At 47.0% G+C, this 15422-nt stretch overlaps 1 protein-coding gene across 2 annotated transcripts in view; it reads right to left on the reverse strand.

The window, feature by feature from the left end:
• Positions 1-13066: 13066 nt before the first annotated feature.
• The window catches only part of LOC121552934 (serine/threonine-protein kinase MRCK beta-like), a 123548-nt gene continuing 121192 nt past the window's right edge, over positions 13067-15422 (reverse strand). For both annotated transcript variants that reach the window (XM_045211240.1, XM_041866041.2), the window contains one exon: positions 13067-14832. In XM_045211240.1, the coding sequence (XP_045067175.1) occupies positions 14740-14832 (93 nt within the window). In that variant the 3' untranslated portion in view covers positions 13067-14739. The remainder of the gene's footprint in view (positions 14833-15422) is intronic.

Here is a 15422-nt window from a genome sequence, read left to right on the forward strand (position 1 = left end):
TTTTTTGCCCCATTGCAAAACTTTTTTCAGGAATTCTGGCTAGTGGCTACGATATGGCAGCAACTGTGAATATTAGCCTACATCACCATACAAAACGCAGATTGTTTTTGCTAGGGACTGCGTCCTGCTTGTTCAACCGCAATATCATTTACAACAGACAGAGAAGGTTGTATTGTCTTCAATAAAAATGTTCGTTCAAATTGCTGCAGGTTTTTATTTATTTAAGCTGTTCAGAAATATGAGGCAGAGATAGGCTACATTATCATGGTTCAGAAGAGGGTGAGTAAAGAGAGAAATGTAAAGGGAGGTGGAGTGTGAGCAGTCGCTACATAGTGTGTGTAAAATTATTGTCTACATTCGTTTTTGACACATTTACTCTATTGCAGACATCTTAATGCATACTTTTAAATTATATTAATTATATTATTTTAGCTTAACATAATAAATAAATAAATATATGGGCCAGGAGAAACTGTAATCCATGGTTCAGTTTTCTTTAAACAGCCTCTACAAACTTCAGCTAACCACAAGCTAACAATCAATGGAAGTGATGGGGGTGTGTGACCATTTTCTTTTTAATGGCCAAATCACCTTTAAATAACATCAAACCAAATATGGAGTTGATTTGAATTGATTTCAGGTGATATGGACATTAATTCAAATCTTGGTAGTGTTACCAGTAGTTAATTACTGTTTTACCATGTAGCGATGTGGCTAATTAGTGGAACTACACAGTACGTTTTTTGCAAAAAGAGAAGAAAATATGGGTGAAATATAGAATTTCCTTTATTTTTCAGCATCAGACCTTCCTAATTCTCATTTGAAACATAGTTTTTTGTGTTTAGTAGGCTAAATTTCACATTCTGTTAACACTTGACCCCAGAGTGAACTGTTCTTTCAGATTTCAGATTTAGATATGATCATTTTTCCTGAAGTAACTTGGATGTAGTGAACAACTTTTTCAAAGTAGCTTCAGTTACCTCCCGAGTGGCGCAGTGGTCTAAGGCACTGCATTGCAGTGCTAGCTGTGCCACTAGATTCGAATCCAGGCTCTGTCGTAGCCGGCCGCGACCGGGAGACCCATGGGGCGGCGCACAATTGGCCCAGTGTCGTCCAGGGTATGGGAGGGAATGGCCGGGAGGGAATGGCCGGCAGGGATGTAGCTCAGTTGGTAGAGCATGGCGTTTGCAACGCCAGGGTTGTGGGTTCGATTCCCATGGGGAGCCAGTATGAAAAAAATTACAAATAATGTATGCTCTGGATAAGAGCGTCTGCTAAATGACTTAAATGTAAAGTTTTTCTTGAAGGGATACGTCAGGATTTTGACAATGTGGAAGTTAGAGGTAGTTTTGCGAGCCATTGCTAACTAGCATTAGCGCAATGACTGGAAGTCTATAGGTATCTATGCTAGTATCCCTTTAAGGTTAGTTTTAGTGTAGCTTAACTTCTTATAATAATAATAATAATATGCCATTTAGCAGACGCTTTTATCCAAAGCGACTTACAGTCATGCGTGCATACATTTTTGTGTATGGGTGGTTCTTCTAGTGTGAAGTAATTGGTCGTTTGGTAAACTATGATTTCAGAGTAGCTTCCTCAACACTGTCATTCAGCAGCTGAGAGATGGATGACATTGTTTCACACTTCATCTCAAGTTGCTCTTAAAGGAGTAGTTCACTATTTTACAACTTGATGTTAGATGGTTCCTCACCCTGAAAGTAGTCTATGGGCCAGGAGAAACTGTAATCCATGGTTCAGTTTTCTTCAACAGCCACTACAAACTTCAGCTAACTTTAGCCACCATAAGCTAACAATCAATGGAAGTGATGGGGTCATGTGAGCATGTTTAGTTATTTAAAAAAATTGCCAAATCACCTTTAAGTAACATTAAACCAAATATGGACTTTATTTGAATTGATTTCAGGTGATTTGACATAATTAAAAAAAATAACATGCTCAAATGCCCCCATCACTTCCATTGATTGTTAGCTTGTGGTGGCAAATGTTAGCTGAAGTTTGTAGTGGCCATGTAGCAAATTATTAGGGTGAGGCACATGGGCTACTAACAGCTTACTACACAACATACACTTAGTATTACTTTCTTAGCTACAGACAGTATACATATTTCCCTGGCATATTACATAATTTATGCAGCAACATACAAGACATTTTAGACTCACCTTGTTGTGCTGTGCTCCCTTGAACAGGAAGGTGGCGCGGCGGTCCTTCGTGGGCAAATTTTGTCATCCAAATTTGTCATCAAAGTCTGGCATTCTCTGGATTTATGATGCTTTCAAGACAACTGAGAACTTGGGGGGAAAAACAAGGTCGAATCATGACGTCAGTGATCTTCAGGTCGGAGCTCTAGAAAGAGGCCCAAGTTCCTGACTTGCAATTCCGAGTTGGATGACCGTTCAAAATGTATTTTCCCAGTCGGAGCTTGTTTCTTTCCATGTTCCCAGTTGTCTTGAACTCACTGAAGTCAGATTTCCCAGTTCCAAGTTTCCAGTTGTTTTGAGCACGGCAGAAGTCATGCTGGATTGAAAGCATGGCCAATGTTGAAGGTTTATCCTTTTAAGCTTGGAAAAGAGAACCTTAAACCCGGACTTGGGACCACACACCCACTCCACTGAATAGCAGGCTAGTGATTGCTTTGCAATGCTTGCAGTTAGCCACTGATTCCTTCCAAACCACTCATTGGTGAATTTGCGATTTCCAACTTGTTGAGTAATCTTTATGTCCAATGGCCGATGAGCACCGATACCTTTTATCTATAATTTATTTTCATTATTACTCTTCATATGACAATGATTTTTGTCTCAAAAATATGTACCGTGATGGTAATGACTTAGCGTTGTGGTAATGACTTAGTGTTGTGGTAATGACTTAGTGTTGTGATAATGACAGAGTGTGGTGGAAATTACATTTCATATAAAACAACTGATGAAAAATACCATTAAACATTTTAATGTCACAGTTGTACACGTTTAATGTTATTGAAGATATAGAACACACCATTTAAAACCTAAGAAAACAAAAGGTTACATCCACAAAGAACTTAAAGCATATTTTAGAACAGTTTTGGGATTCAATGCATTAGGCAGAAATACATGTACAACACTGGTTGACATTAAACAAATGATTGTTCACAGTCTGCAGTCTATTGATTCAGACTCATGGAGACAGGTGTGTGGTCACTCAAGCTTAGATTTTGCCCTTAATGCACTCTATTGCTTAACGAGAGAGCAAATTTCCTCCCAGACTGCGCCATCAAGCATCATTTGCCGTTTTGTCACTGGATGAGGATATTTGAGATTCTTCAAATTGCCACCCTTTGCCTTGATGACAGCTTTGCACACTTACAATTAGCTCTCACAATTAGTATATGTTATGTTTTGTATGTTATTGTAGCGACCCGCACAGACAGCTGTGTGTATGTGTTAGGCTAGTAGATGGTTGTGTTGTACCTACCAGTACCCAGTGTTCGCGGGGTCCGACATGTCAATCAACCTGCTATCTGCCAATCATGGGAATGCCTGGAATGTTCTGATGCCGGGCATCCTGGCGGTTGGCGGAGTGGCGTGGAGGGGGGTTGGGCAGGGGGATGGAGCATTGGAAGTTAAGACCAGGTTTAGCCTTTGTTCTCTTTTTACGTCTGGGCTTCACAAGAGAAGGTCACGATTGGCTTGTGGGTTATCTTTCATTTATTTGGCGTGGGCTACGGCCAAACAGTAGCCTGTGGAAAGTTGGTTTAATAAACCGTCCATTCGTAAACTCAATCCTGTCTGGACAGTTGTTCTTTTATGATCTAGTCAGGTCATCACATTGGTGTCAGAAGTAAAAACGTTGATAAAAGTTAGCCAGCTAGCTAGCTGACTTCTGTGGCTAGCTACCGTAGGTGAGAACGGGGGTTGAAGATGCTTCGAGGGAATCCGAAAGTGAAGGTGGAGGTAGGGGACGATTATGGCCAAGGAGGTGCGTGTGCATGGACGTCGGGGGTTCTGGCTGAGGAGATCGCCAGGGCATCGGAGCCAGAGGCCGCTTGAGGGAGGACGTTAGAGTGATGGCGGCTGAAGCGGGCATGAGTGCTTGGTCGACTGTGTTTCGCGCGGATTCTGGTGGGCGGACCGAAGGGGTGACGCCGACGCCAGCGGGACGAGGAATCTGGGGCTCAGGATGTAAACAAACATGGCGGCGCCCAGTTCCGGCTGCGTCCGTATCCGTTAACACCCGAAGTATTCCGGTAAGGCGGATTGGGAAGCTTTTCATGCTCAGTTTGAACTGTTAGCTCATTTTAGGGGGTGGTCGGATGAAGATAGGGCACTGCAGTTGGCTTTATGCCTCACGGATGAAGCTCTGGCCTGTTTGATATTGATTAGCCCCGAGGACAGACGTGATTATGGTGCTTTAGTGGGAGCACTGAGGAGGCGCTATGGACAGTGTGTACAGCCCGGGCTACTGCGCTCCGAACTGAGTAATAGACGCAGGCAGCCTGGAGAGCCTCTACGGGTGCTAGCTAATGACATTGAGAGCCTCTCCCCCTCCGTGCAGAGCGAGCTAGCACGGGACCAGTTCATACAGGCGCTCTCTCCTACGGAGATGCGCATACAGACCCAGCTGGCTCATCCTGAGTCATTGCAGGTAGCCTTGGAGATGGCTTTGGAGAGGGAGCTGGTGTGGGCTGGGGCTTCAGCTGGGGCTTTGGTGGGGGTGCAGGGAGACAGACCCTCTGTGCGAGCTGGGGGGCAGAGCAGCCCGGAGCCGGAAAAGCCTGCATGGGTGGCTGAAATGACAGAACTCATTCGTGCTGTGTCGCTACAGGCGGCACGAAACACACGCCCTGGTCCCAGGGTCTGCTGGGGTTGTAGCCAGCAAAGGCCATCTGTGCCGAGATTGCCCCATGTCCCCCAGAGCTCAGGGAAACGGCTCGGGGTCCGCATAGACCGGGGTATGCGGACCCCCTGGCTTTCTATCCCAACCACCATCTTCTTCAGGAGGAGCCCACCGGCACAGACGGGGAAGCAAGGCTCCACTTCCCCAGAAGCAGACGAGGGCAAGCGGATGGAGCCTGTTGTTGTGGTGGGCCGGACCTGTGTTGGGGACTTTTGTCATGTCCCTGTCACTGTGGAGGGGGTGCCCTGCTCCGCCCTGGTGGACACTGGGTCCACAGTAACCCTGGTGAGGCCAGATATTGTGCCAGGTTGGACTCAGTGTGAGCCTACAACTGTGCAGCTCCGCACAGTCACAGGTGAGCTGGCACCCATGAAAGGGAAGGGAATAATGACTCTGACAGTAGGGGGCAGGACTGTGCGTCATCCTGTGTGGGTGGCGGCTGTGCAGGACCCTTGTATCCTGGGGTTGGACTTTATTAGGAGCACAGGCTGCCAGTTAGACCTAAATAGGGGCACACTGAGCTTCCAGGGAGGGCCGGAGGTCACCATGGCCCCTAATGTCACATTCACTCAACACAACAAACCCTTTACTCCAACAGTTAAAGCAGCAGAGACTCATGGCTGCCCCCCTCCCCCACATCTGGGTGTGACTTTTCCCCAGCCCCCTGTCACCTACGGCGTTGCGTTACATTCCCCCAGCTACCTCCACGACACAGTCCTCTGTGAGCCCGGGCCGCGCCCCCAGCCCAGCTACCCCAGATGGGAGGGGAGAGGACACTGTCTGCAGTGAGGGAGATATGGGGGAGGAACTGTGTTGGTCTTGACCCCCGAGCAGCAGGAACAGTTGAGGCAGTTGCTGTTTGAATTCAGAGACAGCTTTGCGCTGAGTGAGGAAGAGGTGGGTCAGACTCATCTGGTGCAGCATGAGATCGACACAGGTGATGCTCGACCTATCAAGATGCGTTCCGCCCGTATCCCGCTGGCACGCCAGGATGCGGCAGACAAGGCTGTGTTGGAGATGCAGCGGGCAGACTTCATTGAGCCCTCAGACAGCCCCTGGGCGGCGCCAGTCGTCATGGTTCCGAAGAAGGGGGCAAGCTGAGGTTCTGTGCGGACTACAGGCGGCTGAATGAGGTAACCAGGAAGGACTCATACCCCATACCACGTATCGATGAGTCGCTGGACCTGGTTAGGGGGTCCTCCTGGTTCTCCTCACTAGACCTCCGCAGTGGCTACTGGCAGGTGCCCCTCTCCCCAGAGGCCAGAGCCAAAACTGCGTTCTCCACTAACAGAGGACACTGGCAGTTCAAGGTCCTGTGCTTTGGCCTGTGCAACGCTCCAGCTACTTTTGAGCGTTTGATGGACAGGGTGCTGGATGGCATCCCCCGACAGCAGTGTCTGGTATACCTCGATGACATCCTGGCCCATGGCAGCTCCTTCCAGTCAGCCCTGGGGGCGCTACGGTGTGTGCTGGAGAGGGTGGCTGCCGCAGGTCTGAAGCTCCACCCCGAGAAGTGCCACTTCATGAGGAGAGAGGTGTCCTTCTTGGGCCACCGAGTGGGGAAGGAGGGGATCAGCACCATGGAGGACAAGGTAGCGGCTGTCAGAGACTGGCCCACCCCCCACCGACCAGCGTCAGCTGAAGAGCTTCCTGGGCCTGGCCTCGTACTACAGGAGGTTTGTACGGGGCTTCTCAAGCGTTGCTGCTCCACTGAACCGCCTGCTGCCGAAGGACAAGGCTTTCACTTGGACAGTGGAGTGTGAGGAGGCGTTCAACACCCTCAAACGTGCACTGATCGAGGCCCCCGTGCGTCGCCCCCTGACCTCACATTGCCCTTTATCCTGGACACAGACGCGAGCAATGTGGGCATGGTGGGAAGTGCTGGCCCAGGTGGGGCCAGAGGGGGGAGAGAGCGGTGGCGTACTTCAGCAAAACATTTGATAAACATGAGCGCCGCTACTGTGTCACCCAACGGGAGCTCTTGGCTGTTGTGGCTTCCGTCAAACACTTCAAGTACTACCTGGGTGGTCTGCCCTTTACTGTAAGGACTGACCACTCTGCTCTCCAGTGGCTCATGTCTTTCAGAGAGCCAGAGGGGCAGGTGGCACGCTGGTTGGAGGAGCTTCAGCCGTATGACTTCACGGTGGTGCACAGGGCAGGGGCACGCCACTCCAACGCCGACGCCATGTCCCGTCGGCCCTGTACTGCAGACGGCTGCCGCCACTGTGAACGGAGAGAGGGACGGGAGAGAGAGCTGTGTGCAGAGGAGGGGGGTCTGTGCCACAGTGTGTCGGGCGAGCGGGCCTGTCTGCTGTGAGCTGCAGACTGTCGACGTGGCTGAATGGGGGCAGCAGCAGGGACGGGACACAGACCTACAGCCAGTGCTACAGTGGGTAGAGGCGCAGGTGAGGCCACCATGGGAAGAGGTGACAGCGCTCTCACTCGCGACCAAAGGGTTGTGGTCAAAGTTTGAGCGACTGCGGCTGGCTGATGGCGTGTTACAGCGGGCATGGAAGGAGTCAGCTACGGGGGTGGAGAGGTGGCAGGTGGTGGTCCCAAAAGCATTGCGGGAGGCTGTGCTCCAGAGTACTCATGGGGGGTGGGGACTGGACACTTTGGGGTCACAAAAACACTGCGCCGCCTCCGTCAGGGCTTTTACTGGGGGGCAGCACAAGAGGGATGTGGAAGACTTTTGCCGCCGCTGTGACAACTGCACAGCGAGAAAGGGCCCCCCAGGCCGCTCTCATGCTCAGCTCCAACAGTTCCCAGTGGGGGCTCCCATGGAGAGGGTGGGAGTGGATGTAGTTGGGCCGTTCCCCACCACAGTCAGTGGAAACCGCTGGGTGCTCACGGCCATGGACTATTTCACAAAATGGCCCGAGGCCTATGCTCTGCCTGACCAGGAGGCAGAGACCATCGTCGACGCCCTGACAGCGGGGATGTTCAGCAGGTTTGGAGCTGCAGAGTCCATCCACAGCGACCAAGGCAGAAACTTTGAGTCCCGTGTGTTCGCCACCATGTGTGAGAGGCTGGGTATGCACAAGACCCGCACTACTCCTCTCCATCCTCAAAGTGATGGCCTTGTGGAGCGCTTCAACAAAACGCTTGGACAGCAGCTGGCCATCGTCTCTTCCAAACACCAGCGTGACTGGGACAAGCACCTGCCTATGGTCCTCATGGCATGCCGCTCCGCTGTCCAAGACTCCACCTCCTGCACGCCTGCCCTCCTCATGCTGGGGAGAGAGATCCGTACCCCTGCGGAGATGGCGTTTGGTCGGCCCCCTGGATAGCCCTCATGTTTCCCGGGGCCGGAGTATGCCCGGAGACTCCAGGACCGCCTGGAGACAGCCCACACCTTCGCCAGAGAGCAGCTGCTGAATGCAGGTGTGAGGCAGAAGAGGAACTATGACGTGCACACCCCGGGAAGGCACTTTGTGGCTGGGGGAGCTGGTCTGGGTCTACAGCCCGCTAAGGAAAAAAGGCAGATGCCCCAAGTTGGACAGTCACTGGGTGGGACCCTGCAGTGTCCTGGAGAGGGTAGGGGAGGTTGTTTACCGGGTGCAGCTTCCTCCCAGGGGGAGAAAGGTGACACTGCACCGGGACAGGTTAGCCCCAATAGAGGGGCCTCTTCTCCCCAAACCCCAGGAACCCACACAATTCCCCTCTCTGGCAATGACATTCTCCAGGCACCCACCCCCAGGTGCCGCAGACAAGGCTCCAGACAGCCCACTCCCCTGTGTCACCGCGTGGTTCCCCAGAGCCACGGACTGTATTACCCGTTCCCGCTTCCTTGTCCCCCATGTCCTTGCCTTCATCCCCTGGTTCCCAGAGGGGCACTCTGCGGCCATCACAGCCACGCAGGCAAAGGAGACCTCCGGGTCGCTTCAGAGATTTTGTTTGTTCCCTCAGGGACGAGGGACTTTGTGGTGGGGGGGCTGTGTAGCGACCCGCACAGACAGCTGTGTGTATGTGTTAGGCTAGTAGATGGTTGTGTTGTACCTACCAGTACCCAGTGTTCGCGGGGTCCGACATGTCAATCAACCTGCTATCTGCCAATCATGAGAATGCCTGGAATGTTCTGATGCCGGGCATCCTGGCGGTTGGCGGAGTGGCGTGGAGGGGGGTTGGGCAGGGGGATGGAGCATTGGAAGTTAAGACCAGGTTTAGCCTTTGTTCTCTTTTTACGTCTGGGCTTCACAAGAGAAGGTCACGATTGGCTTGTGGGTTATCTTTCATTTATTTGGCGTGGGCTACGGCCAAACAGTAGCCTGTGGAAAGTTGGTTTAATAAACCGTCCATTCGTAAACTCAATCCTGTCTGGACAGTTGTTCTTTTATGATCTAGTCAGGTCATCACATTATGTATTAATTTGTGGATGTTCATCCTCCATTTAGTATGAAATGTTACGAATTGCAATTTTTACAATATGTTACGAATTTGCAAAAAGTATGATATGTTATGAATTCGCAAAACGTATGATATGTTACGAATTCACATTTTTGTGGGTAACGTTAGCTAGGTGCTAATGCTAACGTTAGCTAGGTGGCTAACGTTAGCTAGGCTAGGGGTTAGGTTAAAGGGTTAAGGTTAGGGGAAGGGTTAGCTAACATGCTAAGTAGTTACTACTTTTTAGCTACTTTGCATGTAGTTGCAAAGTTGCTAATTAACAAAAATGCTAAAATTGTCCATGATGAGATTCGAACACGCAACCTTTGGGTTGCCAGATGTTCGCGTTACACTAATTTGAGTGTCCCAAATGTATGTTTACTATGTTATGTCTAGTCTGTGAGACCAGGCTGTGCCTATTGTAAACCATTTCCCCAGTTAAGCAAACACATTTACATTTTAGTCATTTAGCAGACGCTCTTATCCAGAGCGACTTACAGTTAGTGAGTGCATACATGTTTATTTTTTCATACTGGCCCCCCGTGGGAATTGAACCCACAACCCTGGCGTTGCAAGCGCCATGCTCTACCAACTGAGCTACACGGGGCCCAACTTGACTATAGCCTCTCCCTACAAAATTACATGAATCTCACTATCAGCAGCATTCTTGTTTTTCCAGATCATTCTATTTTCCTGGCAAAGTTAACATTGCATTTATTTTCTTACATTTCATTCTCATTCTTAACTTTTCACTATACATTCCTCGTTCTTTATGAATCACAAAAATAAAATCTAAATTCATAACATCAACGTTGTGTGTTCTGAGGTGATGAAAACACATTACATTTTTGTATTTGTATTTATTATGGATCCCCATTAGCTGCTGCCAAGGCAGCAGCTACTCTTCCTAGGGTTCAGCAAAATTAAGGCAGTTCATACAATTTTAAAAACATTACAATACATTCACAGATTTCACAACACACTGTGTGCCCTCAGGCCCCTACTCCACCACTACGACATATCTACAATACAAAATCCATGTGTACGTGTGTGTATAGTGCGTATGTTATCGTGTGTGCGTATGCATGTGGTCCTCTGTAGCTCAGCTGGTAGAGCACGGCGCTTGTAACACCAGGGTAGTGGGTTCGATCCCCGGGACCACCCATATATAAAAAATAAATAATGTATGCACGCATGACTGTAAGTCGCTTTGGATAAAAGCGTCTGCTAAATGGCATATTATACAGTTTACAATCCAGGGTTACTCCAAGCAGTTTAGTCACCTCAACTTGCTCAATTTCCACATAATTTATTTCAACATTTAGTTGAGTTTTAGGGTTTAGTAAAGGATTTGTCCCAAAAATACAATGCTTTTAGTTTTAGAAATATTTAGGACTAACTTATTCCTTGCCACCCAGCTCTTCCCCTGGGAAGGTACTGCTCTCAAAATGGTGGCCACTGGTCCGGGAACAGCTCAATAGGATTACAACGCCAGTACGGAAGGGACTGGGAAGTGGTGGGGGGGGTTATGGACCTTGAAGAAAGTCTTTAAGTGGTGCAGTCACTTCAGTCGCTTTTGTAACTGACATGTATAGAGTTGAGTCATCCGCATACATAGACACTCTGGCTTTACTCAAAGCCAGTGGCATGTCATTAGTAAAGACTGAAAAAAGTAATGGGCCTAGACAGTTGCCCTGGGGAATTCCTGATTCTACCTGGATTATGTTGGAGAGGCTTCCATTAAAGAACACCCTCTGTGTTCTGTTAGACAGGTAACTCTGTATCCACAATATAGCAGGTGGAGTAAAGCCATAACACATACATTTTTCCAGCAGCAGACTATGATCAATAATGTCAAAAGCCACACTGAAGTCTAACAAAACAGCCCCCACAATATTTGTATCATCAATTTCTCTAAGCCAATCATCAGTCATTTGCTGTGCTTGTTGAATGTCCTTCCCAATAAGCATGCTGAAAGTTTACTGTAAAATAGCATTGTCTCTGGTCAATCAATTTTTTTCCAAACGTTTACTAAGGGTTGGTAACAGGCTGATTGGTCATCTTTTTGAGCCAGTAATATTCGTAGGTAGCGGAATGACTTTTGCTTCCCTCCAAGCCTAGAGCTTTATACAGGTAAAAGTCAGTAAATTAGAATATTTTGAAAAACTTGATTTATTTCAGTAATTGCATTCAAAAGGTGTAACTTGTACATTATATTTATTCATTGCACACAGACTGATGCATTCAAATGTTTATTTCATTTAATTTTGATGATTTGAAGTGGCAACAAATGAAAATCCAAAATTCCGTGTGTCACAAAATTAGAATATTGTGTAAGGGTTACATTTTGAAGACACCTGGTGCCACAAACTAATCAGCTGATTAACTCAAAACACCTGCAAAGGGCTTTAAATGGTCTCTCAGTCCAGTTCTGAAGCCTACACAAACATGGGGAAGACTTCAGATTTGACAGCTGTCCAAAAGGCGACCATCGACACATTGCACAAGGAGGGAAAGACACAAAAGGTTATTGCAGAAGAGGCTGGCTGTTCTCAGAGCTCTGTGTCCAAACACATTAATAGAGAGGCAAAGGGAAGGAAAAACTGTGGTCAGAAAAAGTGTACAAGCGATAGGGATCACCGCGCCCTAGTCAAGATTGTGAAAAAAAACCCATTCAAAAATGTGGGGGAGATTCACAAGGAGTGGACAGCTGCTGGAGTCAGGGCTTCAAGATCCACCACCAAGAGACGCTTGAAAGACATGGGTTTCAACTGCCGCATACCTCGTGTCAAGCCACTGTTGACCAAGAAACAGCGTGAAAAGCGTCTCACCTGGGCTAAGGAAAAAAAGAGCTGGACTGCTGCTGAGTGGTCTAAAGTCATGTTTTCTGACGAAAGCAAATTTTGCATTTCCTTTGGAAATCGAGGTCCCAGAGTCTGGAGGAAGACAGGAGAGGCACAGGATCCACGTTGCCTGAAGTCTAGTGTAAAGTTTCCACCATCAGTGATGGTTTGGGGTGCCATGTCATCTGCTGGTGTCGGTCCACTCTGTTTCCTGAGATCCAGGGTCAACGCAGCCGTCTACCAGCAAGTTTTAGAGCACTTCATGCTTCCTGCTGCTGACCTGCTCTATGGAGATGGAGATTTCAGGTTCCAACAGGACTTGGCGCCTGCACACAGCGCAAAATCTACCCGTGCCTGGTTTACGGACCATGGTATTTCTGTTCTAAATTGGCCAGCCAACTCCCTGACCTTAGCCCCATAGAAAATCTGTGGGGTATTGTGAAAAGGAAGATGCAGAATGCCAGACCCAACAACGCAGAAGAGTTGAAGGCCACTATCAGAGCAACCTGGGCTCTCATAACACCTGAGCAGTGCCAGAAACTCATCGACTCCATGCCACGCCGCATTAATGCAGTAATTGAGGCAAAAGGAGCTCCAACCAAGTATTGAGTATTGTACATGCTCATATTTTTCATTTTCATACTTTTCAGTTGGCCAACATTTCTAAAAAATCCCTTTTTTGTATTAGCCTTAAGTAATATTCTAATTTTGTGACACACGGAATTTTGGATTTTCATTTGTTGCCACTTCAAATCATCAAAATTAAATGAAATAAACATTTGAATGCATCAGTCTGTGTGCAATGAATAAATATAATGTACAAGTTACACCTTTTGAATGCAATTACTGAAATAAATCAAGTTTTTCAAAATATTCTAATTTACTGACTTTTACCTGTATACAGTATATAAAAACAGCACACACAAAAGCACACAGAGACAAGAGAAGCACAACAGATACTCTTTTATTGTCCGTTCAAAGGTTTGTTGCTAACAATTCAATAATTACAAAGATTTCAACCTGTGATTTTTTTTAAAGAGAAAAAAGCAGTAGTGTTTCAAAAAAAAAAAATCAAAAAAAAAAAAACAGTCCCATCTTCAGAGAACTGAACAGGGACGAATAAAAGGAACGAGAAAGATCACTGACACAAAATCAAAGACGATATTCCTTGGACTAAAACATGTGCAAGTTTAATACAGTGTTTCTGAAAACCCCCCCTCTGGCCGGTAGCCTGCAGGTTTAAAATCACTTCTGGAATTGATCTGAATGTGGTGCTGTAAAACAAAAATGGCACTGAAGGCACACTAGAGTGATTACACTGGATATGCCACATGCCTGTACTGTATCTCACACTTCTGTACAATGAAACATCCCACACTGGAGGAAAAACTATTCAGACGCCCCACTGTGGCGGTACGGCGCTATGACTGTACACCACCGCTAATGCTTCTCACTCTTTCATGATTGAACGGTTTAAAATGCGAGGGCCTTGGCAAGGGGGGGTTCTCTCTCTATGGTGAGCAGGTCTTCACACGCATACCTATTTATTTATTTATTTAAACATAGCACACGAAAGCAGCAGCAGCTTGTGAAGGACTCTTATTAATAATCCTATGAGTAATGTGATCCTTTTCCGCTATGTTCAGATTCCCACCACTTATCAACTTAAAACCGCATATCGAGAAATTAAAGTCTCATGATTCTGTTTTTATTTATTTTTTCCATTTCTGGTTGCTATGGCGCCAACTATACGTTTTCTGGCAAAAGATCGAAGTTAAAAACAATACATGTGACAAAGGCTGACTGGAGATGTAAATGCTGTAAAAGATGCCCACTAATTTAGCTTTACAGTAAAACTCCTGCAGTCAGTTGAGTGGCAGCTCGTCCCCTGGGAAGATACTGCTCTCAAAATGGTGGCCACTGGTCCGGGAACAGCTCAATAGGATTACAACGCCAGTACGGAAGGGGCTGGGAAGTAGGCGGGGTTATGAACCTTGAAAGTCAGCCATTTCTTTCACCGTTGTGTCCCCCAAGTCGAGCTCAACACGTCCGTGCAAAATACTACACGCTTTAAAAAAAAAAAAAAAAAGTTATTTCCCTCTCCTCTTAGTTTTTTTTCCTCACTTTTTTTTTTTTTTTTTACAAACTTATACCTATGATTAGGATAGCTTTTTCTGTGAGTGCCCCATCATCAGTAATCTTTGTTTTAAATTCAGCCCATCACACCTCTATGTATTGATAACTTCAACTAAGTAATTATAACCTTAACTCATAGGAAACATTTATGGCCTGAAATGAAGAAAAACAAAAACAAATCAATACTGGCTGATTCTTTCTTTTTTTTTTTACCGTTAACTAAAAATACCAAGTGCCCCTCTGGAGGGGGGCGGCAGTCACTTTTTTTGGAGGATCTATGCTCGTCACACGCAGGAAAAGCTTCAGCGGTGGCAGTTTGTCCACAAAGTCTGTTCTTGGCACTTTGCAGCGATACACAAGTTCTATGTCGAATGTAGGTGTCGCGTGATTAAGCACGCAGTATGTGTGTGTAAGGTGTGCGTGTCTCCGGAGGGGGGGGGGGGTCCTCAGCCGTCCAGGGTATGCTCCAGGCCATCCAGTGTTAGCTGGCTGCGGTGGGGGGAGTTGGGGCTGGGGGGCTGCTGGGGTTGGAGCTGTTGGAGAGGGTGGAGTGCTTGGTGGAGTCTGAGTCCGGCTGAGGGAATATAGAGAGTGTGTTTATGTTAAAGATGCATTGTAGGAGTTCAGTTGCTAATTGTTTGGCTCAACTGTTGGCTGGATGGTTCATATACATAAGATAAAATATTACATCTTAGCTTTTATCATGGAACAACACAGGATCCTTAGTTTTAGGCAGACAATAAATGCGTTTGCACATCAGTGGCGAGAGGTGTATCCCTTTCTATCAAAAAAATTTTGACAATATTTCTGTCCATTTAGGGGACCCCTTTTGGCTAAAGAGCACCCCCAGAGGTAAAAGTATTATTAATATTAATGATTATTGTCTGCTTTGGCAATGTAAGATAACTTATCATACCCAGGAAGATAGTTGAATTAAATTGTATTGAGAGAGCGATAGATGAGGAGAGGACAGGGAAAAGAGATTGAGTAAAGTGTGAGTGATTTAATGTGTGTGTACAGTAAGGCCGGGACGATTCTACTATCGCGATACTCGTTAGTATTGTAGCAAGAACACAAAGCGGATTTAACTCCTTTAGGAAAACAGCCCTAATGTTGGAAACAAACATCATTATGTTGTCATCCAGAGTCACATGTTTTTATTTT

This window comes from Coregonus clupeaformis, chromosome 36 (assembly GCF_020615455.1).
Source record: "Coregonus clupeaformis isolate EN_2021a chromosome 36, ASM2061545v1, whole genome shotgun sequence".
Classification (NCBI taxonomy): Eukaryota; Metazoa; Chordata; class Actinopteri; order Salmoniformes; family Salmonidae; genus Coregonus; species Coregonus clupeaformis.